Source organism: Fundulus heteroclitus, chromosome 11 (genome assembly GCF_011125445.2).
Source record: "Fundulus heteroclitus isolate FHET01 chromosome 11, MU-UCD_Fhet_4.1, whole genome shotgun sequence".
Lineage (NCBI taxonomy): Eukaryota > Metazoa > Chordata > Actinopteri > Cyprinodontiformes > Fundulidae > Fundulus > Fundulus heteroclitus.
In genome coordinates this window covers 4,658,191-4,684,305 of record NC_046371.1, presented here as the reverse complement: position 1 = coordinate 4,684,305, position 26,115 = coordinate 4,658,191, and the positions used below count along the sequence as shown (strand labels likewise).

The 26,115-nt window shown below is 38.2% G+C and overlaps 1 protein-coding gene across 1 annotated transcript in view; it reads left to right on the top strand.

Moving 5' to 3' along the window:
• The window catches only part of castor2 (cytosolic arginine sensor for mTORC1 subunit 2), a 31,273-nt gene extending 10,340 nt beyond the window's left edge, over nucleotides 1–20,933 (top strand). Inside the window, exons 2-9 of the mRNA XM_036142766.1 lie at nucleotides 5,675–5,745; nucleotides 7,550–7,743; nucleotides 11,386–11,518; nucleotides 13,170–13,293; nucleotides 16,192–16,302; nucleotides 18,556–18,638; nucleotides 18,733–18,827; nucleotides 20,446–20,933. Coding sequence (XP_035998659.1) covers nucleotides 5,675–5,745; nucleotides 7,550–7,743; nucleotides 11,386–11,518; nucleotides 13,170–13,293; nucleotides 16,192–16,302; nucleotides 18,556–18,638; nucleotides 18,733–18,827; nucleotides 20,446–20,511 — 877 coding nt within the window. The 3' untranslated portion in view covers nucleotides 20,512–20,933. The remainder of the gene's footprint in view (nucleotides 1–5,674; nucleotides 5,746–7,549; nucleotides 7,744–11,385; nucleotides 11,519–13,169; nucleotides 13,294–16,191; nucleotides 16,303–18,555; nucleotides 18,639–18,732; nucleotides 18,828–20,445) is intronic.
• The last annotated feature ends 5,182 nt before the right edge of the window (nucleotides 20,934–26,115 follow it).

The following is a 26,115-nucleotide window of genomic DNA, read 5'->3' as shown; positions in this document are numbered from 1 at the left end:
AAAAAAAAAATAAAAGTTTTTTTTTTTCCGCGTCGGTCTCATCAGCGTCACGGGTTAGCTTCGGTGTGAGTGGTTGAAATAGCACGTTGATAAAGATGACAGACAAGTGGCTTATCCAATCATATGCAAGGAGTTTTGATAAGGCCCAGCCTTCAGTAAAGGCAATCCCTATGGCCGTGTCCCAGATGTATGTGAGTGGAGCTAGGCGGAGCGATACATGCAGCTGGCTGTTGTCAGGTTAGATCAATACGCCACAGACTGAGACTATTGCCAAAGTAATACTAGTAATGAGTAATAAGGTAATTTTTAGTTTTGGTTTATTATTTAGAAAAATGGTCAAAATGTTTTAGAAGGTCCAAGCTTCAACACTGCAGAACATTTCCATCAGGTCTTTGCTACGGCACAGCAGAAAAAGTACTGCAGTGACTCGAGTTTTCCCTCGGCTGTGTGGAAAAAAACAGTAGGGGCCCTTCCCCCACCTGTTTCTGTGCGTTGCCAGCATTTTGCTTTCTCGACTAACAAATGTAGCCGTTTTTGTAAATATTTCTGGTGCTGTTCAGCAATAGCCTGTAAAGAAGCCATCAGTTGGAATCGGGTGCGTTAAAGTATGAAACGTCTAAATATATATCAAGGTTTAGCTACTGACACCAGGCTAGCCGCCTGAGCTAGCAGCCTGATTATTTAACCAGCTAACAACAACAGTGTTTTGTCACTTTTTAGAAAGCAGGACTTTTCTAAAGTGTAACACTGCACAAGAAAATGCTTAAAAATAAATAGATTTTAGCAGGAGCTAATTCTGTATATGTACATGTTTTATATAACATTAGGTCTGTCACAGTAAACCTCATTAGCTATGTTTACGTGCAGAAAATTTCACGATCAGATTAAAATGTCTACGGATTAAATAACTGATTATATGGGCACACAATCAATTAATCCGATCATAATGTGTGTTTATTATGCACACCACAGAAGAACTTCCATCTTTGCTAAACAACAACAAAAAAAATAGTACCGTATTTTCCGGACTGTAAGTCGCAGTTTTTTTTTATAGTTTGGCCGGGGGTGTGACCTATACTCTGGAGCGACTTATGTGTGAAATTATTACACATTTTTATATCATTACACCTGTTATTTTCACACCAAACCACCAGAGGGCGCTCTAGGCCTATGTTGAATCAGACGTAAGCGACGTAGAAGACGAAGTGCCGCAGCTTCTACGTCCGGAGTTAACGGAGTTTTTTGAAAGTGACACCGAAGATGAAGATTTCACTGGATTTTTAGTTATTTGGAGTGACACGGGCGCTTTGGTTAACTTCTTCGCATGTTATTTATGCTATAGTTATCTGAATAGCTTTTAATATATTATGTTAACATACCAGGCACGTTCTCAGTTGTGTCATATAGCGTAAGCTTACCGTACAATTATTCAGCGTGTTGTTGCCTCCGTTCTATTTTTATTTAAAATTTACTTTTCAAGATGACATGTCTGTTCTTGATGTTGTATATTATCAAATAAATTTCCCCCAAAAATGCGACTTATACTCCAGTGCGACTTATATATGTTTTTTCCTTCTTTATTATGCATTTTATGGCTAGTGCGACTTGTACTCCGGAGCGACTTATAGTCCGGAAAATACGGTAAACCAACCAGTTTTATACAAGTTTATCTTCCGAGCGCCAAGGCTGGATTTGCACAATGTTCTAATTACGATTAAAACATTTAAGACCTCAAAATTGTTATTTATTCTTCAAACAGAGAGGTTTTATCTGGAGCCCCGACAGTTTTGCTTCCCAAAGTATTTCCGCCCCAACATAAACGTCACGTTTAGGTCAGCTCAGTTCCCCGTATTCAAAATAACTTCATCCTGACGAGCGTTTATATGAACTTTGATCTGATTATCAATCGGTTTAAACCACCCCTCTCATTTAGATTAAGTTCATTTCCGATCATCATCTTCCAATTGGCTTGTTTACACAACACATTTTTATTCCGATTTACTTTTGTCCATGTAAACGTAGCTATTGTTGCCTTATGACAATTAGAAATGAACACTTTGAGCTTTGAATCTCTTTTCGGTGCCGTGGTTGAGGATCGTGTAAAGGCTCCGTGTGACGTTCCCTAACACGGTCACTGAATGCCAGTTATGCAAGTCAAACATGCAGAGATCCTCCTAAGGAGGAACATTGTGCATCTCGGCAGCGAATGTCCTCTCTCGTGTTATGTCATTAAGCTCAGCTCACATTAATGTGATAAAAGGAGAATGACTCCGCGCAGACCCCAAGCAACCCTGTGTTCATCGTCTTAATGTCCCGGCGCAACAAAACAAGCTGTAAATCAGAGGGACGTTTGACAGCTCATCTAATTCAAGAAGGAAATACGGCTTTTCCTCGCAGGCAGGAGCCTCTGTGCTGATCTCACCCTGTTGCTTCGCACCTCTCCGCCAAATATAAAGTGTAAATATTCAGCGGCAGGCCGGTGGAGAGCGGGGGGGCCATCACAGGACTGATGATGTTGAGCAGCGTTTCTGCGCATTCTGGTTCTGTTAAAAAAATTTAGTTTGTCTTCAGGCCTGAAAAACATTTTCACACTAAAAAATAACTCTGGCAAGAACAATTAGACCAAAACAGATGAATTTATTTCATTTAAAAAGCACCTTGATGTTGCCTGTTGGTGTAAAAACGTAAACCTTCAGGTATGAAACACGCAAAGATGTCGATTTTCTTTCTTTTTTTACTTAATTTTTATTTAAATTTTTGCAATTTACATAAACATATGCATATAAGCCCACATTTAGTCTGCTGCTCTTCACTTATGATATACTTAAGGCAACTTTAAAAGTATATGCATCAGGTTAAACTTACAAGTAAAGAAGGTTACATGGTTAAATACAAACATAGCTATAGGTGGTAAATTAATTAGCAACGCAAATGAAGATAAATGAGTGAAATAAAATAATTAAATAAAAATAGGAGAAATATAAAATATATTTAAAAAAATATATAAATAATGAGAATCTTACTGCATTAGTATGGTCATGACCGCTTTTCATCTGTTAACAAATGTCTTTTTGAAGCCTCAGGCAAGATGTTCCTTTAATTGAACCCGTTAAAACGTCTCAAAAGAGAACCTGATTCACATCTGGAAGTAAAAGTACCAGAACAGAACAAAAATGGAGAGTTTTTGAATTATTTGTGTTTACCAGGGCGCAACGGTACACAAACATCACGGTTCGGTTTGTTTTCCGTTCACTTGAATAACGGCAAATAAAAAGTGGCCACTGCAGAACTGGCTGGAGATTTGTGTTGATTTCCTTCATTAATAAAGGATAGATGATGCGAGAATAAATCCAAATAAGAAATAAAAGCCGTAAATCCCCTTGGAGTTGGTTTGATATTTACACAACCCAGTAAATTTTATGTGCAAAGTTCAGCGTTCTGGACCGCATCCTGCGTCGCCGCCATCTTGGATGGGTCTCTCCTACTCTAGTCTGGCATAGCAGCCAACGGGAGTAAAAGCAGAGGGAGTAACTTTACCCGTGTTTTCTGCAGCTTACGGTTACAATAACCGGGGATAACTACTGAACGTAGATCATGTGGTGTAGATCACCATTTAGGGCTGAGATTGGGTCTGAAGATGAGTTTTTACTTGGTGAGATTATTGCAGAAACCCAACAGATGGACCATAATGTTATGCTTATTGATTTGTTATCTCTGTATTTCACAAACTAAGGCTGAATCACGTTGCCAAATTAACTATTCTGGAGTTACAGAGTACAAACACATGCAAGAAGCCTTTGTCAAGGGTCTTAAGCTCTAGTCCTAGTTGCAAGCAGGGTAGTGTAAGACACTGGAATGACCTGTAAATTTTAAACAACACTGCCAGGCCTTTAAAAAACTGTGTGCACACCGCGCACAATTAAGGAGAAATTATTGTTGGTGTGTAGAGAAGTCTCAGGATCCTACATGTAAGAGAGGGGGAAATAAATTCAAATGAACAATCCAACTTTTTTATCATTTCTTTATAAAATGTATTAATTTATACGGTGGCGTAGTTCGCCTCTGTTAGTCCTCCCCAGGGCAGCTGTGGCTGCTAGCATAGCTCACCACTGGGTGAATGGGTGAATGACTGTAGTGTGAAGCTTTTTGGGGTTTCGTCGAACTTGATAAGGTGCTATACAAGTACAATTTATTCTGTATTAATATGTAATACCATATGTCTGTTTTTAAGAACATAAAACAGTTTTTCAGCATGATAGCACGTTTTTATTTAAATATTTAATATTATGCCATATCACATGTCTGTCTGTGTTAAATGGCATAAAACAAAGTATTTCAGTATGAAATCATGTAATAATACATTATAATACATTAATTTGCAATTTGTCTGTCTATTAAAGAGCATACATTTATGAAATTTAAAAATTTCATAAAATGTATTTTAGCTTGAAAACATGTTTTTTTTTTTTATGTGTAACATTATTTTGTATCATAACCACAACTCTGCCATTTGTAACAAACCAAACCATGTAAAAATCAGGTTATGTTTTATTTTAGTTGAGCTAACGGCGTCCTCGGTAAAAATAAATGCACTGGAGGCGCGTGAGAGACCCATCCAAGATGGCGGCCATGCTGAAACGTCAGCTCCAGCAGGCAGCGGCAGTCTACCTTTATAATGTCTATGGGAGTCCTCTCTGTTTAATTTTCCCGTTTTAAAGCTTCCCTACAGCAACATCCTGCATGTGTTCAGGTATAAAACAATTTGGATATTTTTAGCAGGAATGGGACACCTGTAACTGATCTATGACGATAGAGATCGTGTTTCTCTTTGAACTGTTTTTAAATCAAAAGCAAAAGACAAAACAATGGTGCTAAAGCCAGCCTCGGTGTGTTGTTTCTTGATTGGTGGAAAGTAAAAACCGCTATAGACTCAACTAGGTTGTTTTGTACTAAAATGTCAATAATCCCCCACAAAAGTGGTCATAAAACTGACGTAAAGACAGTTTTTCATAGAAATGTGATTTCTAATTGAAACCCATCGGGTTAATCATGTCTGAGTGGCATGTATTTGTGTTAGGAGCACAAACTAATCAACACTGGTTAAACAGATAATTAAAAAAATAAACAATTTGGCCAAATAAGAACAAAGTCCAACTACCCAATCGAAGCTTCGACAACAACTTTGTCTATTTTCTCTAAGGAATTATAGTTAATAAATCACATGAAAGCCAGTTTGAAGTTGTAGTTGTTGTGAAAGCCTCGCTGTGGTTGAATAAATTAAATGACCAGGTTTGTATTTTAAAATATTCCTTTTCGTCTTGTTCAGCTCGTGGGCCGGTGTTCTTCTTCTTCTCCTGATCTTTGACATTCCTCTCACAGCAGGGATCCTCTCCAGGTTGCCGGGTAGCTTCCTACTGGATGCAGAACGGCTCTGTGATTTATTAAAGACCTGGATTATTATTATTATTATTATTATTATTATTATGACAAGACGATTAATGGCAGCTTTTCCATCTGTTTTGATCAATAGCTGTTTAATTTCCCAGCTATCTGATGGTTCCCTTTTTTTTTGAATATTTAATGGAACACAGGCAGCTTTAATTCATGGCGATTTTATGTAACTAAAATTAAGTTCCTCACAGCTAATATTCCCCATTTGTCTTTTCTGTCGCAGATGTAAGTTCTTCAGTTTGACGGAGACTCCAGAGGACTACACCATCATTGTGGACGAGGAAGGGTTTAAAGGTGAGGGCCTCTCTTTGTGGGTCTTTAAAGTCACTGTGGCAACCACAGATTGGGCTGCAGAACAGGATCACATTGTGTTTTTTCTCTGATTGCGTCCGCCCCCGGCTTGGGCCGCCACTGTTTGAGCACACTTTGTCGTTATAGATGTGAGGCCAATTGGCCGCTCGTCGTTCTTTGTGGTCGGCTGAGTGAATGAATCGATGTCATTACGCTGCCTTTTCCACAGTGGCCCTCCTTGGTTACTCTGGAGACCACATGCTGGGTGTTGCGTAACTGCTGCAGGTATTTTACACTGATCAGTGCCTCGGGGGTCTGTGTGTGTGTGTGTTTTGTTGGACCAAGGAACGGGGCGAAACGCAAGCAAGCTGTGTCAGATAGCATCGGGTAAACAGGCCGGACGTTTCTGACCCGAACACGGACGAAACGATGCACGTTGCTCATGGGTTGTGAGGTTCAAAACTACGAGGGAAGCACTAGTTTCTCAGCCTCTTTATTGAACGAACATGCTGTTAATCTGAGGCTTGGTTAAATATTGCCAGCCTATTATGACCAAAAGCTTTTATTTATTTATTTTTTTAAGGCTTTACTCTGAAACCTCTTTTTCAACCTTGGCAAATGTTGAAAAAGCTGCACCAATGACGCCTTTTTTCCATTGTAGGGACTCTTCGCCATTTACCCAGGATTTTTAGAAGCACTAGTTTCTCAGCCTCTTTATTGAACGAACCTGCTGTTAATCTGAGGCTTGGTTAAATATTGCTTAGACTTAGACAGCTTTATTTGTCATTTTGTATGCACAAAGTGGGTACAGAACGAAATTTCGTTTGCATACAGCTTGAAAAATCACAGTAAATTGCACTAAATTTCAGGATAAAGATGCAGCAGCGATTTATGTAAACAATTTAGATGTAAACAATGCAGGGGAAATTCACAGTGTGCTATTCACGGTATCCAGGAGAGTATTATTAAAACCGTGTAATATACGAATGTGGTACAGAGTCCATTTGCCAGCCTATTATGACCAAAAGCTTGCTTTATTTTTATTTTTTTTTTTTTTTTTTTAAGCTTTACTCTGAAACCTCTTTTTCAACCTTGGCAAATGTCGTCATCTCAGCTGCACCAATGACGCCTTTTTTCCATTGTAGGGACTCTTCGCCATTTACCCAGGATTTTTAAAGCTCTCTGAATGTTTCAAGACAATTTAACCTGAGATATTTTAGTTTTCATGCTTTCCTTGATTAAAAAAAATATCCTGATCTGGTGGTAGGACCTTCAGGTTTTGATTTGTGCACCCTTACTTACAGTGTTTTCCCGCTCAGCCATCATATTTAAGACCATGTCGTTTTTGCTTTCTTTTTTACACGAGATTCATATCTAAGCGTACTTTTTCTTAGTGTGAATGAACAAAAGGAAGAAGACCTAGGCCATTTGTGCGTTCTCCATCTTGTTTTGTGAACAAACGACGGGAAACAGGCTTTTGAGTCGGCTATTGTTTGTTTGGCCTTTTGTTTCCCAATATCGCCACCCGCTGGCCTGGAGGTGTAGTGCAGCTTTCTTCATGATTTCCCCACATGTCATCAAGCTGATTTTTAAATACTTTTTCCACTTTCCTGTCAGACCAGTGGAAACAGAAAGCACACAAAGGCTTTTAGGTCTGACTACAACTTTATTTGCAGACTAAAAAAAAAAGAAGATAAATTTGCATGTTTGGGGAAAAAAGATTTCCCTTCTTTACCTGCTGTCATTCATAAGGTTCTGATTAATTTAATTTTTTTAACTGAACATCCCGACTGTCTTCCCCCCCCAGAGCTTCCTCAGTCAAACCTCATCAGTGTTGCCGACGCCACATGGCTGGCCCTCAACGTGGTGTCAGGTGGCGGCAACGCTTCCAGCTCGCAGCCCATCGGCGTCACCAAAATCGCTAAATCTGTCATCGCGCCGCTGGCCGACCACAACATTTCTGTTTTCATGCTGTCAACGTATCAGACCGACTTCATCCTGGTGAGTTTCCTATCCTACTTTTTACAGCACTCAGGTAAATTATTTAAAGTAAAGTGAAGACTTCCTTGTGATCTTTTGAAGCAGACCTGCTCAGTAGTTCCTCTGGCTTTTCTCTAGACATGTTAACGTTTTTAGTTAGACTTTTAATACATGATCAGTCATTTTAAAGCCAATCCTTGTCCCTGAATACGGCAGCATGTTAGGCAGTCCATGCTTGGTCGTTTAGAAAAAGAGCAAGTAGGGCCTAAATAAGGGGTGTCAAACATACGGCCCGCCGAACAATTTTGTCCGGCCCGGTGGCTAAATACATTATCATTATTCAAAAAAAATCCAGTGTCCTGTCTGGCAATGTAGCAATAAAAATGTTCTTAATGCCAAAAAGAGCTTATCAGATTTGACATTCACAAGTGGAGCAGTACAGCTTTTGCCATAGTGCTCCGCTTTATTTATGAATGTGAATAGTTTTATTATGATTCATGCGGGGAATATCTCAAATGATATGGACACTACAATGGGAAAGTAGGAGAGGAAAATAAGAACAAGAAGAAAAAAAGAAAAGGTGAAAGAAAGAGGAGATAAAAGGAAGAGAATGATAAAACAATTATTGAAAAAAAAACATGTACTTCGTTTAATTGAAAATCTGCAGTTCCTATATTGTCCACGAGGGGCGCTGTGTTTTAATCAGCAGATGGTAGCACTGAGCTTCAGATGTGGAAAATTGATTTTAAATAATTTCTTAATTTTTATCTGTTTGATGTATTTTGTCATGCAGGACAGTGTTTTTAAGTTCCAAAAAATGTGAATAAATGTTTTTCAACATTGTACAATCACTGTGATCAGTTCTTATCCATAATGCACTTAAGTAAATGTTTAACTGAGTAAAAGTATTGTTTACTTTTCTTAAAAATGCTGAGGTTATTCATAATTTGTGTAAAAGTGAAATTCATTTAATATAAAAATCAACAAGTCCACTTTTATTCTATTTAATCTTGCAATGAGTTTACTCGTGTGGCCCTCTTGAGATCAGATTAAACTGAATGCGGCCCCTAAACCAAAATGAGTTTGACACCCCTGGCCTAAATTAAGTAAGAAGTCTGGAAATCTGAGTCAAGCAGGAAGAAATATCCTGCGAACACCTGATTGAAACCTACGAGCTGCATCCTCCTTCATGTCAGATTTTCAGCTAATTGCATCAGGGATCTGCTCCGAGCACCTTGTGGTTTGCTGTGGTGAAGGAGTGGTGGTTCGGGCAGGAACATGCATGGATTACAATATTTGCAGATGACACTGTGATTGGTAATGAGACAGAGAAACGGGTGAACGTATGCCTGGAAAGGTGAATAGTGGAAGACGAGTGAAGTCAGTTGAAGCAAACAGAATCTATGAGTGGAAATCAGAGAGATGCTGAAGGTGGAAAAGTTTAAGTACCTGAGGTTAAGTGTCCGAAACGGCAGGCAGTCCACAGGAGAGGTGAAAACATCATGGTAGACTCTGTGGAGATGAGGATCAGGGCAGATTTATGATAGAAGCTGTAATCCCTGAAAAGAGCAGCCCGTTCTCCTCAAAAAAAGACTTTACCTTTTAATTTATGTTTAAAACTTAATTATGAACATAAGAAAATCAATTCAGATCTTTAAAGCAACTTGATGCTTACAATAATAAAAAAAAGAAACTAGCAGTAAAAGTTCATCCTATCTAAGGTTTTGATATTCTCCTTTACAGGTACGTCTCAACAAATTTAAATATTGTTTGATTTTTATTTAAAATTTGAAAATGATTTCCTATCGAGCGATATTTCAAGCTATTTTGGCTTAATGCTGATGGAAACCCAAAACTCGCTTTCCTAGAAACTCAGAATATCGAAGACCAACGGAGAAATATTTCTTTACACCATCCTTGTTTAAGAAGCTCGTTGTTCAGTGTTATATCCAACATTGTAACAGAAAGTTTAGTGGAAGGAAAACATGTGTTGAAAATAAGCACGGATTAAACCGCCTTGGCAAGGTCTTAATTACCGAAATAATTAAACTTTTGGTGAGGTTCTACTTTGAGACGAGTCTTTTATTTAAATTATTTTAATCATCCACGGACGCTCCTGTGCTGCAGCGCTCGGCGGTCAGTTTAGGGAACTCAAAGAAAGCACTCGGATGTGATTGAGGCGATGAAAACGCTCTGCAGAGATGGCGACGTTCTATTTTCAAACCTTCGTGGTGATTTGATCAGAACTGGTTGTCGTCGCACACGGAGGCACAGAAGCTGATGGGTGTGTTTTCTCAGAGCTCACAGCTGATCAGCTTTGCAGCCCGCTGTAACTGTTGCATTATTTGTCTGTTATGCAACCACTGGCAGCGCAGTTGTTTACATCCACAGAGGCTGACATGAAAAAAAGGCAATAACAGTGGATGTAATGTACCGGCTGGAGCTGACTGTCTGATTTTAAATTAGAAGGAAATCCTCTCTTATACCCAGGCCTCTCAGGCCAGAGGGAGTCTTTATTTTTACCGCCTCGCTCTTGTGGAAAAACAAGGTCTGATGACCTGTTCCAGCTTTTCTTTTCTTTTTTTTTCTTTTTTTCAAATGAGGGGAAAAATAAAGGCTGTGTGCATGTTTATAATCTGTTACATAAAGAGGATCAGCAGCTCAGCTTCTTGGAAACCAAGGTACCAAACTCAGACCTGCTTTCTGTCTCCACACTGGCTGTTTTAGATAAAAAGGGAGAAATGTTTACTGCACTGTTCCCATTTATATTGTTGTACTTTAGCTGTTGACCGGATCTTTGTGGAAACTAAAAGACAAAATGGATTGAAATTAGTTTTTGCTGCTTTGTTGCTTTGTGTTACATCTATTATTGAATTTATAGCCTAAAGTGTCCCTATGAAGTCACCAGATTGAAGAAGTATGGAGTTTGATTGTGTCTTCTTATATTTCTGGAATAAAATTAACATTTGGTACAGAAAAATCTTTACATTTCCAGACTTTATTCTCTTTCCTATAATCTAAAATCACAACAGAATAATCTTATAAAGAGTTTTTTTTTTGTTGGTCTGTCTGTAAATGAGACGGACACTAAAAGTGAGTTTATGACTGGTTCTCAAACTGTGGGGCGTGGACCATCAGGGGGTCGTAAAGCCATGATTAGGGGCCAGAACAGCCTTTTTTTTTTTTTTTTTTTTCTTTCAGACAAAATCAGTGTCTCAGATTACAAATTTTGCTTTTAAACAATCTGAAATTTATTGGAGGAAAATCCAGTCAACATTTTAAAACTCAAACTGCAGGAACGACGGATCCATTTCTTTATGTAAGCTGTGAAAAGTCCGAAGCCAACTTCATTCACACAGAGAAACTAGACATTATTGTGGTTTTTGTGACCAAAAAACATGTTTAAATGTAAGTCTATTGGGAAAATTGACAATGACCCCAAAGATTAGACATTGTAACAGTTTAACAACTCTTTAAATACCTGTTTTATAGAGAAAATCTTTTATTGGTGTCTTTGCTAGAATAGTCCCTGCTTGTTTCCAAGCGAGTGGTGCGTTAATCTCTGTTTTCACTAGTGCAACAACTTCAGTTACCCTAGAATTATCCGTTTATCTCAACATTTCTGTCTTTTTCTTTTTTTCTTGGGTCATTTTTCGGCTGCAGGTTCGAGAACGAGACCTGCCGATGGTCATGCACACGCTGTCTTCCGAGTTCACGCTGTTCCGGGTGGTCAACGGAGAAACGGTCGCTGCGCACAATCTGGGCGTCACCAACGGGTTTGTGAAGCCAAAGCTTGGTAGGTGCTTTTCCTCCTCGGAGAATACTTTTTATTTTGTGATACAAAAAAGCTAATGGCTGCTGTGCAAAAACGGCCATTAAGATTATACAACCGTACGACAGTGGGGGCAATTATACAAATATAATAGATATCACATAAATCAACCACTTTGAGTAGTAATCCTCAAATATATCCTTCTCCAGCTTCAGTTTAAAGGTAATCCTTTACATTTTGAAAATATTATGAATCTGATCTATCCACTCATTTTAATGTAGGTGTTTTAGAACTCAACCAGTTTCGACCGTTTTAGCAGCGACTAATAATACTGTCATTAGGAAAACATCCGCTTTTCAAAAGTGCAATACAGAGCTCCAAAATACTTTATACAACAGTTGTATCTTATTAAAAAAAAGGTTTGGAGAAAATATCTATCTCTCTATCTATTATCTATGTCAATTATCTATCTCTACCTCTATATCTTTATCTATTTTCTGTCTCTATTTTCTCTCTATCTCTTTTTCTCTCTCTCTCTATCTGTCTGTCATCTATCTGTCTATCATCTTATATATATCTCTATTATCTATCTCTATCTCTATCTTTATCTCTTTCTTTATATCTCTATCTTTATATCTCTATTTTTATCTCTATATCTCTATCTTTATCTCTATATCTCTATCTTTATCTCTATATCTTTATCTCTATCTTTATCTCTATATCTCTATCTTTATCTCTATATCTTTATCTCTTTATCTCTATATCTTTATCTCTCTCTCTATATCTCTATCTTTTTATCTTTATCTTTTTATCTCTCTCTATCTCTTTATCTCTATCTTTATCTCTTTATCTCTATCTTTATCTCTTTATCTCTATCTTTATCTCTATATCTCTATATCTTTATCTCTATATCTTTATCTCTATCTCTTTATCTCTATCTCTTTATCTCTATCTCTTTATCTCTATCTCTTTATCTCTATATCTCAATCTTTATCTCTATATCTCTATCTTTATCTCTATATCTTTTTATCTCTATATCTTTATCTGTATCTTTTTATCTCTATCTTTATCTCTATATCTTTATCTTTATCTCTATCTCTATATCTTTATCTCTATATCTCTCTATTTCCCCCCCCCCCCCCCCATCTGGCTGAGTTCCCTCTCTCCTGGGTCTCTTGTCATGGACCGCTGCTGTTTACAGAATCTGTCCCAGTCCTCTATTGTAAATACAACGTCACCATCTGTTTCCCACCTTCTCTTTATGTAATAACTATCATAATTCCTTGTATGTGTCATGAATTGGTGCTATATAAATACAATTTAATAGAATTCCTTAAATCCTGAAGGCCTAAATACAACTTTGAGATTATATTTTTTTGATACGGAGGGTCTTCATAAGCATTCTGAAAAACCTCCAAAAAAATTACCTTTTAACAAAATGTATATTTTGATAATTGTTTTTATAACAAAATCTCTAAGATGCAAGTACCTAAAATGGTCCTGATATGTTAATCCAAACTTGTCTTTAAGGTTGTGGCTGCTGTTTTTGTGAGAATTGCTGTTTTTCTTCAGTTTTCTGGGGGGGGGTTCATCTATAAAACTTGCTTTGTTTATTCTTCAGGTTAGCAGATGGCAGGACTGACTTCTCTAGCTGCTGTTTTGTGTCATTTCTCAGTGCCCCGGCCCATCATCCACCCTCTGTCCAGCCCCAGCAACATGTTCTGTGTGACCAGCCTGGATCCGGACACGCTGCCCTCTGTGGCCACGTTGCTCATGGACGTCATGTTCTACTCTGGAGGGTAAGACGCCTGCGCTGGTCAGATGAACCAGAGTCTCCATAAACGCTCATCTGAAGGTTTTTGGTTAAGCGTAAACAAAAAGCAGTTTTCTGAGGTTTCTGGACCTCAGGAAGATAAAATGTTGCAGCATTCACTAATTTTTTTTTAACTAAACGTAAATAAATTATAGTGATGACCCTTTAAAATCTGTGATTAATTCAATGTTTTCCAGTTTGAAGCAGGACACGCAGAGGAAACTTTCTCACTGACCAAAAAAACAACCACTTCTCACAACATTTAAATTTCCTGCTTTGACTCTCAAATTTTTTTCTATTGCAGTGAAACGAGATGCGCCTGAAATGTAGCTTCTACATAAAAGTATTTTCTCCAACATTTGACTCGCAATAAAAACAATGGACACCCTCGTTGGAATGAAAGCCATACGATTTTTGCCAAAAAAAAAAAAAAAAAAATAAAAATATATATATATATATATATATATATATTAGGGCTGGGCAACGATTAATCAGTGCGATTAATCGCGATTAAATATTTTAATCGCGATTAATCGCGATTAATCGCATTGTATTTACAAACTCCAAGAATGAATTCAAAAGTAGTGTAAAGAGCACTTTTATTTTAATGTTCTGCTGCCATATGAACAAAAGTGTTGTAACATTTGTAGCACTTATCAGTAACACATATTTAGTGTAAAGCTCAACTTAAACATGTAAAACAAAAAATAGCAATAATAATAAATTAAAGCTTATTGCCACTGACAGGGAATTCTCTTTATGGGGAAAAAATCTACCAAAAACAGGCAATTTCTGAGGTAACAGCAGGGAGCAGCGTTACCATTTTATGTTCAATACCAAAGTTTAACTTGGCAGTGGTTACAACTAACTTGTTTCTGTCATATTCCATGCAGGAAGAACTTTAAACTGAAATGCTTGCTAACTCGATATGCTTGCGTTTATTTTCACGTTGACACGCGGTTTTTTGTTGTTGCTTTCTCGCGCGCATATAGTGAATGGCAGGGAAAAACAGGCAAAAACACATGGATACTTTGAAACGAGAAGCAACTTCACCGACGGCGTCGATGCAGACCCCCCCCGCTCCGCACAAAACTTGTTCCGGCCGCCAACTCACCGCCTCGCCTCGCCTAAGCTCGCTCGCGGTACCTGCGGGAAACACCGCCTTCCGCATGTCAGCTTTGTTTTTTTCCGGCCAGCACCTTTCTTCCTCTTTGAATCTGAGGCTGGGCTGACAGCTAGGTTATTGGCGCATTATCGCCACCTACTGTTCTGATTCAAACCCCTACACCGCAGCAACAGACATTCACAAAATAAAAGCATGTGAGCAACATGCGTTAACGCGCGTTAAAGAAAATATCGCGTTAATAGTCTAATGAGTTAAACGCGAAATTAACGCGTTAACTTGCCCAGCCTAATATATATAATATATATATATATATATATATATATATATATATATATATATATATATATATATATATATATATATATATATATATATATATATATATATATATATATATATATATATATATATATATATATATATATATATATATAATCAACAATAATTACAATTTAATTAGGACTTTGCTCTGTAATAACCACAAGCAACGAAAAGGGCCTGCAGATAAAGATGTTTTGTAAACAAGGACTGTTTAAAACAACAAATTTAACTGTTTTTATTAATCAGAATATTATTATTTAACAGAATAACTTGTTGAGTTGGACATCAGTCCTTGTTAAACATAAAGATCAACCAACTAACAAGTCTATGTGTTAAACAGTCTGACCGCTAGTTAATGCTGTGGTGAGTTCCTGAAAGTTTCTGGTAAAAATGATGATTATATAAACTCTAAAACAAATATTAAAACTAGATTATCTCACTCCCTTCCATGTGGAGCAAACCCAGTTTAAATTATTACGACACTTAAAGAACGCGTCTGATCCATTAATTGTTACAGAGCCAAGAATTGCAGACCTCTGCAATTTGGAAAAAAAGTGGGTTTTTTTAAATTGTGATTATAGTGAATATGCGATTAATTTGTGCAGCCCTACTCTAAATGCAAATTTTAATCTCATGTTCAAAACTCTACAGATTCCAAAATGGTCTTTTATTTAGCAGAAATGGAAAGTAAAATAGAGCAGCGGTGTGTGTGTGTATATATATATATATATATAAAATAAATAAATAAATCTGCTCCCACAGGATTCAAGAGCAGCAGGAGCTTCAGCAATTTCCAGGTGTAAGTTAATGCAATGCCAGGGCGGAAAGAGATCTTAGAGAAGCAACAGTTGCTGCCCAGGAATCCAGGAAGAGTCATAAAACCTTTTCTTAACAGCTTTAAGTCTTGTTGTTCTGCAAAAACAACCTTTATGTGTTAAGAAAGCTGCCAATCCGTTCTTGATTAGATGCTCCAACATCAGCGTTTGGGCTTAATGCAAAAACTTTAAATAACTCAAGAGCTCAAGGCTGGACTCCTCAGGTGACTCGGTTAATATTCGGTTGATATTCATGAGAAGAAAATGAAAAATGCGCTCGTTAACGAGGTAGAGACATGTGACAATCGGCACAAACGCCGCCCACCGTCCGTCAGGCACGGCGGTGGAGGAGTGATGGAAGAGGTCACGGTCCAGTGGACGGTCTCCAAGATCTCCAAACCATCATGGATTTATCTCTGTATAAACTTGCATATTCATGGCCGTATTTACTAAAACTTGCATTTTCATAGCTGCTCTTGTGAAGCCGTATTTACTAATAGAGATACGAATTCGTTGGACTGGTTTTTTTTTTTATGGATCTATTATCAAAACTATTTGGAGCTGAAGCTGCATAAAAAATTATCTGGATATGTTTGTGACGGGGTTTCTCCTCCTCCTCCAGGTCTAAAGAGGTGGGAGCGTCCTGCGAGGACTCGAGCCACATCCGCTTCTTCTCCTTCTCCCTGATCGAGGGCTACATCTCGCTGGTCATGGACGAGCAGACGGCTCAGAGGTGAGCTTAAAAAAAATAAAATAAAAAATGATGTTTTTATTTCTGAAGAGCCCACGCTTGTTTTCCTAAGATGTTGTTTTTCTTCCCATCTTCCACTAAAGGGGTCGTTACGTTGATGTCGGGGGAATAAATTCATGATTGTTATTTGAGGGGGTGATTAGTTTGTTGCTAAGCGATAGCGGACGTCTCGGGTAGACGCGGTGCGCTTAAATCACAGTGGGTGTCCTTCTGACTCATTCCTTCTCCACCGAGTCCACCCCCCCCCCCCCCCCCCCCCACGTCTACGCCCTCGTTAAGCCAACAGGCCGCGAGGAAATGTCTCCGGCTTCATGTCCCACCTCGTCCCCCAGCAGCCCAATCAAAGCCCGACCATTCAGAAGCAGAAAGACACGCGTCGTTAATATCTTACCTGAAACCATAATGCCGTAGAATAAAAACATGGAACAAACTGATGGTTTCTTCTTTAGTTTCTGCAGGATGTGGGTCAGAATTGTCCCCATGTTTTATATGAAAGACGTAATGTGTTGCCTTAAAGGGATAGGTCACCTATTTGTTAGTGTTTTAGGTTTATTTTTAGGGGTTTAATTGGATAATCTACCTGCTGCTCATCCACCCCTGCTTTAATCACTGAATATCTAAATTTTATCTTATCTCTACTGCATGAAAGGGTCAAAAGGGGGAAAAAAATTAAAATATTGTATTGTGGATATAGATTTCTGTGTCTCATTCAAATTCTGTGTCTCATTGAAAGATTTGGTCTTTTTATTTTAGCAATTCTGAAAGATGCTTGAAGATTAAACGTCATTCAACTGTCTGGAATCATTTTTCAGCCATTCTCCAAGTCTAAATTATTATTATTATTATTATTATTATTATTATTATTATTATTATTATTATTATTATTATTATTATTATTATTATTATTATTATTATTAAGGGTAGTATTTAAACTAACACAAGGTTGAAGTAAATTCTCATCTCCACAAAATAAGGCTATATAATACGTGCTCATCTAACCGCTTCAGCAAAAAATATTTTAATTAGACTTTCATGTGAAGTCTGAACATTAAGCATACAAAACTCATTCTGAAGTCTGCGAACACCCAGCTAAACGTTATATTATTTAGCATAAAGACTAGTTGTTGTTTCCTGCATGTAGTGAAGGAAAAAACAAGTTCTCAGAGTGGAAAACATCTCTCTGACTCTCCATAAACCTCACTGGCTCCCTATTACAGCTAAACCGCTCCATTTGGGTCAGATCAATTCAGTTGTACTATTTTCCGAATGCCAATATTTACGTTATTTTACAGAGCAGCTAAATGCAGACTGTTGAGACTGGGCGGGTAGTTTAAAAACCAGCCACTGTTGTTGACTGTTTAGCTTTTATTGAGGAGTAAATGATGTGAAAATCATCCCCTAACGAGCTTTTTAATTATTCATGAGTGGCGCTGTGACCTTGTGTTTCCACAAGACTGAGAACAGTCACATCAAAGAGTTCAATAAAAAAAATTAAAAACAAGGTAAGTTTTAGTCAAATGAAGACAAAATATTATGTTGAAATGTATAAAACTGTATGTAACAGCTTCTATTAGGGATTATCGCAGTGAACTGAAAAATGGGCAGAATGAATGTGGCTGACGGCTGTAATTTCATTTCAATTCATTCAACGCAACGATTCTTCTAATAGAAACCAGTTCAAGTCTTTTTAAAACATGAAGATTTCTCTGAAAGTGTGTATTTATTTTGTGGCGCAGAGTAACTCTGCCTCCGGATGTAAGGCTGGACGGCTTCAGACCTACTCTGCAGCTTCTCTTTCGTTTAGAAACACATGAAATAAAAAAAATAAAAAGATTCAAACAAGTGTTAAAAAAAAAAAAAAATAAAAGTATGGACTAGCAGATTTCTTCCTCTTGCTTTCTTGTCTCACTTAAATGTTTCAGATCATCAAAGTTTAATATCAGGAAATGCAAAATACAGTTATTATAATGATTTAATTTATGGAGGGATTAAACTACCTAAATGTTTCAAGAGTTAAAAATCTAAAAACTGGCCGTGCCGACCTTGGTAGAAACTAGAAACTACTTTCATCGAATCTTTGTGATAACTGACGGGTTTGTGATAACGTCACTGCAGGAATATTGACCCACTCTGCTTTGCAGAATAGTTGTAATTCAGTCTCATTTCCGCCTGTTTAACTGCTTTTAAAGGGAAACGTCTAATAAATCACTGGATTTCTTCTGCTGTTCCTTCAAGGTTTCCAAACAACGTGCTCTTCACCAGCGCCTCTGGCGAGCTCTGGAAAATGGTTCGGATTGGAGGACAACCTTTAGGCTTTGGTGAGAGTTGTTCCTGTGGTTGTTTTTTAAATGATGAGACGACAACCGTCACCGTCTTCTTCTCAGAGGCATCAATTATCGTCTTATTTTGCAGATGAATGTGGCATCGTGGCTCAAATATCAGAACCTCTGGCAACGGCTGACATTCCAGCTTACTACATCAGTACCTTCAAGTTTGACCACGCCCTGGTAAGACCTTCCTGTTATCTGCTGGACTCACTCACTGCTGTGGCAGCCTGAAGAACAGCTCTGTGCAAAAATACTTTCATTTTTCAAAGCTTCTCACAGCTTTTCTGCTTCTGCTGACTTTATGTTGAACCTCAGCTACAGAGTCTTCCTAGAGCTTCACAATATATCAAATTACAATCAATGCAATGTCAAAACCAGCAATATATGGCAGGATATTTCAAGCATTATACATGCAAATAATATATCTGATCTTTTGGATGGACGTTTGCTGTCCTCAAGACCTGCGCCGTGTGTATATTTGGTAGCCAAAATGCTAATGCTCCTAAAAATAAAAAAGTGACATTGAGACAAAGAAAACGTCAGGAAAGAGTTGATCAGTTTTTATTATCATAGTTACATGGTTTTATAACATCTTGCAGCCATAATAAAAGTAAAAATCATCATATTTTGGTCACCAGACGATTTCTCAAACCGCCTCAATTCAGTGTTCTTCCGTCCTCCAGATGTTTTCTAGAAACTTCGGCTGCCTTCCAGCAATTTGCATTTGTGTTTACATTGAATAGCAACAATTTTAAACACTAGTACTTATAGTCAGCAATTATTCCAGAAGTTTCCCCAAGTCCCTTTTACAATCACTGTGCATGTACAAAACCGTCTTACCTTGGTCTTTCACTCTTCACTGGGATCTCGAGGGGAAAAAAAAAAAATCTCCTAAATCCACTCTGGTCTTATTTCTTTCTACTGAGGCCTTCCTCTTCTTCTCATAAACTTGAACACTGTTCACTTCTTTCCACTCTCAGCCATGTTCAACGTCTACGGTGAGAGCACCGGAGCTACAATGAACGGCTAACACTGAAGCTAACCGCTAAGCTAACTGCTAACCTAGCTGCTAAGCTATTCAGACACAAAAACACTAGGACCAAAACTCTGACCAATCACTGCCATTCGGTCCAAACGGCAGGGATTGGCTGCTTATACCACGGTCAGTTATGAAATAAATAAATTATTCATAAAAAGCTGCTAAGAGAACTATTTAATATCCTGTTGTGACCTGTTGCCATGGTAAGCAACGTCAACTGTCTTGCTGTTAGCAGCTAACGTTTGAGTCAGCGCAATAATTTAGAGCAATCAGGCTTTTTTTTTTTTTATTATAGGTGTCCTATAACACTTTTTTTACCGGACACCCTGCAGCCAATCAGAATCAAGTCTTCACCCGGATCGTGGTGTAAAGTGTTTCTGAACAGGATTACAGACTTTTAAAGATTATAGCTTTAAAGGGGACTAGTCAAATTAGCAGACCCTTTTAGCTTATATTTCATTTGTGTTTTTGCTCTACTTGTTTGTATCCCAAGAGCTTTTGTGTATTTGCCGTAGTGCTTTTATTATTGTACAGTCCCAGTACGTGACTAGGCCCCTTTAAGGCTTATTGCAGGGATCATGAGTCCTATTTCGTATAATAAACAGCCTCCTGGTTGCGTCGGAGGATGAACTCTCTGATGTTTTGGGTCCCATAAAGATGTTCTCTATAAAATCAGTTCAGCATCACCTTAGATCCATCACTGGCGATTTACTGCCACGAATACAGAATCACAGGTTTCTGTTTTTGCTTCTCTTCCAGGTTCCAGAAGAAAACATCCAAAGCGTGATCAGAGCTCTGCGGACTGAGAGCACGGCGGCACAGTGAGGAAACCAGCAGAACGATCCCCCCCCCCCCTTTCTTTTTTTTTTTCTTTCCTTCTTCTTCTTTCAGTCATTTCGTTCAAACATTTATCATGCCCAACAAGTGCCAAGAGTGTGTCGGTGGGTTGCTGTGGATCAGCTCAGGGAGGAAGGAAGGAGGAGGAGTCTGAAAGTGAGGGATACCTTTGCTGCCATCACTTTTCTTTTATCCTCTTTTCCTTTCCTGGAGCCCCCCCACTGCCTGTCACTGCTTTAGTTTACTAAACTTGATGGTTCTTTACCTCTAAAAGCTGCTTCCTCCCACTCCCTGACCCCTCCAGCACCATACTGTAAAACCTGCAGAAGTCCTCTCCAGGAGGAATGACGAATGTACTCCAAATCTAAAAAAAATATTTAGTAAGCTCTCCATACTGTAACCCCCCCCCCCACCCCACCCCACCCCACCTGCTCATTTTATCCTTCGTTAAAAAAAAAACCAGCAACGATCTGACTGAGTCCTTCACACCTGAGCGTTATTATGGGATGTTTGGTCTGGGGACACATGAAGGATGTTTGGTGAAGTCACACTGTGAGCAACCTGGCTGTTTGGGGTTTTTTTCGCAACAGAACCACAATTCAAATAAAACTTTTTCTTTATATCTGAGCTTTTTGAAGGCAGGAATTATGAGGCGTTCTGTTGGTCGAGTCGAACTAAAATCTAACGGCATTAATTAAAACTACTTTTTAAAATTGAACGTGAAAGACGTGTAGTTCCTACATATCTACTAATAAAGGACACTCCATTGTTGCATCGTCACGCTTCAGCGCTCTAAGGTCTATTTTACGCCTCCCTCTAAAAGGTTATCCTTTCAGAAAACTTGCTTACTTTTCAGAATTTACGAGTTACTTTCGAAGGTTGTAACATTTACTGTCATACCTAACAGGTCAGTTTCCCCGAATCTAAACCAGGAACCTTTTTAAGGAGAAGGTGTCAAAACGGATCTTCACCAAATGCCCAGCAGGTGGCGTAGTTGTATAAGAAATGTAAACGCTACACGGTAAAATGTTCACTGTGAATCTTTTAAACACCTTTGAACTGCTAGCATTCCCTTTTCGTGTCAGTCGCATGGAAATATTTTTCATTTAGCCTCAAAAACTCACCTTGCTCCGCTAAGTGCTTATTCTTTAAATGCCGTATCAGGTTTGTCGTGTTGAAGGACTTCGAGGTGTTTTAGTTTCTGGACCTGGCCTGTATAACAAGGTGATTTGTAGCAATATAAGTCTCAGTTAATAAGTTGTGGTCCGTCAACGTAAACATGAACTTCCTACAGTAGAGGTTCTATAATTCAATACAAAAGAATTCAGCCAACAGTGTGTTCACTGCAAAAACTGAACTAAAAATAAGTAAAATTTTCTTAATTAGTGTATCTGTCCTTTATTTGAGCAGCTACATAAGACTATTTGCCAATGGAATAAGATTTTAGCTCTTAAAATAGGAACAACTCATCTCCATCGTCTTATTTCAAGTGCAGGGTGTCTATTTATCTTATTTTAGGGGTCAAAATACTCATTCCATTGGCAGATAATATAATTTACCTGCTCAAATCAAGGACAAAAACCAAAATTTTAAGAACATTTTACTTATTTTAAGGTCTGTTTTTGCAGTGTTTAACGCTAACCGTAGTGTCTGAGTCGGGAACGGCTGGCCTGCATGTTGGATGGAGATGAACAGCCGCCGGGTTTTACTGACAGACACCTGCACAGGTACGAGTGACCAAAATACCCAAAAATATTTAAAATGTTTTGATCAATTACTGCAGAACAAGGTGAGCCTCTGGTGGTAGACGATTAATCGCAGCTGAAGGTTTGTCGTACTAATGCAGAAACAGGCGTTCATATGAGCCTCGGATCATTTCTCTCCTGAAAATGGCAAAAATTGCCTGGAGCTATCCAAAACGTCTCATTTCCTTTAACCTTTCTGAATGTTTAATGTCAAAAATGTGCATCAGAAGCAGCAGATGGAAACACAGCTATCAGGGTTGTAAAAAAGGAATAAAATAAAATAAAAACTTCAAAGAGTAGGAGATAAATAACTCCTGCACTACAAAAATGGATCTAAAAATAAGTAAAATGTTCTTAAAGTTAGTGTTTTTGTCCTTGATTTGAGCTTGTAAATCAGATTATCTGCCAATGAAATGAGAATTTTAACCCCTAAAATAAGATAATTAGACATCCTGCACTTAATATAAGTTGATGAGTTGTTCCTGTTTTAAGTGCAAAAATCTTATTCCACTGACAGATCATCTTATTTACCTGCTCAAATCAAGGACAAATACACTCATTTTAGGAACATTTTACTTATTTTTAGTTCCGTTTTTGCAGTGTGTTGATTTTAAAAATGCACAAAAACATCACTCGACAATAACATTTCTAAATAAATGAGGTGCTTCTCATCCAGCTTTGACCTTTTCACTCTTACACCTTTCATGACAAGTAAAAGGAGCATCGATTGCATATTAAAATAATTTTACTATCGACTTAAAGAGGCTGAAAACTGAACGTTTCTCTGCACCATTTTTAGACTTTAACACCAGACCAGACCAACATCGTCTCTAACCCAAACCTCTCACCCGACTGTATTCCTCCGGTTTCCTGTTGCTCGCAGTGTGAAGCCGCGCAGTCAAAATAAATTACTGAGCCACTTTGAAAACACGCTGAACATAAGCTACGGTTCACGCAGGGGAAGCAACGCCTCTCCCTGGTGTCCATTTAGGTCTTGAAGCCGCCCCTCTCCGGCTCCTGTCTGCACTTTAATGCAGGTTCCTCTACTCCCCTCCAAAGACCTGCTGTACTGATGTGAAAACAGAGGGGGGCTGATTTCCTTTACAATGATCCCGTCTACATGGAAGTGGTCATAATGTTTTCCTTTCTTCTCCCTGACTCTCAGATCTGATTACACTCCCTGACAAAAGCCTCGTCACTTATCCGTCTTGTATTAACGGCTTATAATCCGAGTTTTAATTAATCCAGTGGTTTTAGAAATGGCTCGTATGAAAACTAAAACCCTCCCAAATTATGTTCAATACACTAAAATAAGTTTGCTTCACTGAAGGATTGATAGAAAGGTCTGATTATGGCAAGACAAACGTTTTGTACCCAATCCTAGATTCCAGCCTCATCTGCGATCACTAATTGATTAATCAATTAGTGGGTGTGTATTATGCTGAGGTGGCGGACGCCTTCAACGTGTCTCAGCGTCAAGTACGAAGAAGAAGAAGAGTTGAAGAGACTGGAGATGTTGGACCGTGTGTTGGCTCGACAATCCAAGGCCAGCGCCTTTAACGCCATCACTGCAAAAACAGAACTAGAAATAAGTAAAATTTACTCGAAATGAGTGTATTTGTCCTTGATTTGAGCAGATAAATGAGATTATCTGCCAAAGGAATGAGTAATTTTACCCTTAAAATAAGAATTAGATATAATGCACTTAAAATAAGTTGATGGAGATGATTTCTTCCTATTTTAAGTGCAAAAGTGTTATTTACCTGCTCAAACAAAGTAAAAATACACTCGTTTCAAGAAACTTAACTTATTTTTAAGTTCTGTTTTTGCAATGTGTGCAGGCCTGGTCACCTCAAGTCCCCGTGTCAACCAGACCAGCTTGGAGACGTCTGCCTCAAAACCGCCTCGAATCAGTGCCCAGAAACCAGCACCAAATAAAAATAAAATAAAATAAAAAAAACGTGTGCTGTTGGCCAAGGCCCAGCCCGCTAAAAGGATGGTGGCTGCAAAAGTGGCAGAAGGTCGATTTCTCAGACAAATCTGCGGTTAAATTACATCAGACACTGCAAAAAGGGAACTAAAAGTTAGTAAAATATTCTTGAAGTTAGTGTATTTTTCCTTGATTTGGGCAGGTAAATAAGATTATTTGCCAATGGAATGAGTATTTTGATGCCTGAAATAAGATAATTAGACATCCTGCACTTGAAATAAGACGATGGAGATCAATTGTTCCTATTTGAAGTGCAACAATCTTATTCCATTGGCAAATAGTCTTATTTACCTGCCTAAACCAATGAAAAATACACTAATTTCAGGAAAATTTTACTTACTTTTAGTTCCCTTTTTGCAGTGCATCCGCTGCAAATACTGCATTAACCCGAGATTCACCCACAAATCAGGAAAAATCACGGTCTGGGGTTACATCCCGTATAGGGGGGGGGGGGGGGGGGTGCGAGATTTTCAGGGTGGAAGGCAATATTAATAGCCTAAAATATCAAGAAGTATTAGCTGCCGCTTACGTTCCCAAACATAGAAGGTGTCAGGTTTTACAGCAGGATGGCGCTCCAGCCCGGTCCCCAGACATCATGGAGCGTCTCTGGGCTGGAAGGAAGGAGGAATCATAGGAGAACGAAAACAAAGAATCATGATGAACTCTGGGAGGCTTGGAAGACGACTTTCTTTGCTATTCCTGATGATTTCATCAATAAAATGTACGAATCACTGTCGAACCGCATGGATGCAGCCCTTCAAGCTCATGGAAGTCATACAAGATATTAAAAATGGATCTCACAGCATCGCTACTTAATTCACTGATGTTATGCAACACATTTTTGCATTTGAGGTAAATTATTTGTTACATTTTCACATTACACTGTGTTCATTAAATGATTAATCCTTCAGTGAAGCAAACCTACACTGCAAAAACAGACTAAACTAGGCTAAAAATAAGTTAAAATTTTCTTGAAATTACTGTATTTGTACTTTATTTGAGTAGGTAGATAAGATAATCTGCCAATTGAATAAGATTTTTGCACTTAAAATAGGAAGATCTTATCTCCATCAACTTATTTCAAGTGCATTATATCTAATTATCTTATTTTAGGTGTAAAATTACTCTTTCCATTGGCAGATCCTATTATTTACCTGTTCAAATCAAGGACAAATGCACTAATTTCAAGAAATTTTACTTATTTTTAGTTCTGTTTTTGCAGTGTAATTATGTATTGAACATAATTTGGGTTTTTTAGCTTTCATATGAGCCATTTCTAAAACCAATAAATTAATTGAAAGTCAGGTTGTTTCTACAAAATGGATAAGTGACACGACTTTTGTCAGGGACTGTAGTAGAAATCCTCGTTATCAGTGTTAAACCTTGAGGAAGGTGACTTTGTTTTCTGATTGCATTTCAAAGAAACATGTTAAAAGCTTTTCATTTGGAGCTTCTTGTGTGAAAACAAAATAAACAAGCTGTTTTTTGTTACTTGTTACTGTCTTTTTTTTTATTACCTGACGGGCGTTCTTCACTCTCAGCTTCCAGTCTGATCTCAGATCCAGTCTCCAGATTTACTAGTGAAGAGAAAAAGGCAAATTTAACCTTAAAGGAGGAAAGTAGGGCAATATAAAAGCTGTTTTGGCTTAATGTTTATTTTTAATCTAGCTCCCTATGAGGCGAGGGAAATAAAACCTCATCACCTGTTGGTCCAGCGCCTCCTGCAGGTGTCAGCTGGCAGCAGACGGCTCCAGGTCCGGTTCGCTGCTGAAAGGCAGAACCGCTGCTGACAGGAGGCTTTCTGATGGAAAGTGTTAAGTTCACGGGTTCAAATCCGCCTCAAATCAAAAATAAATC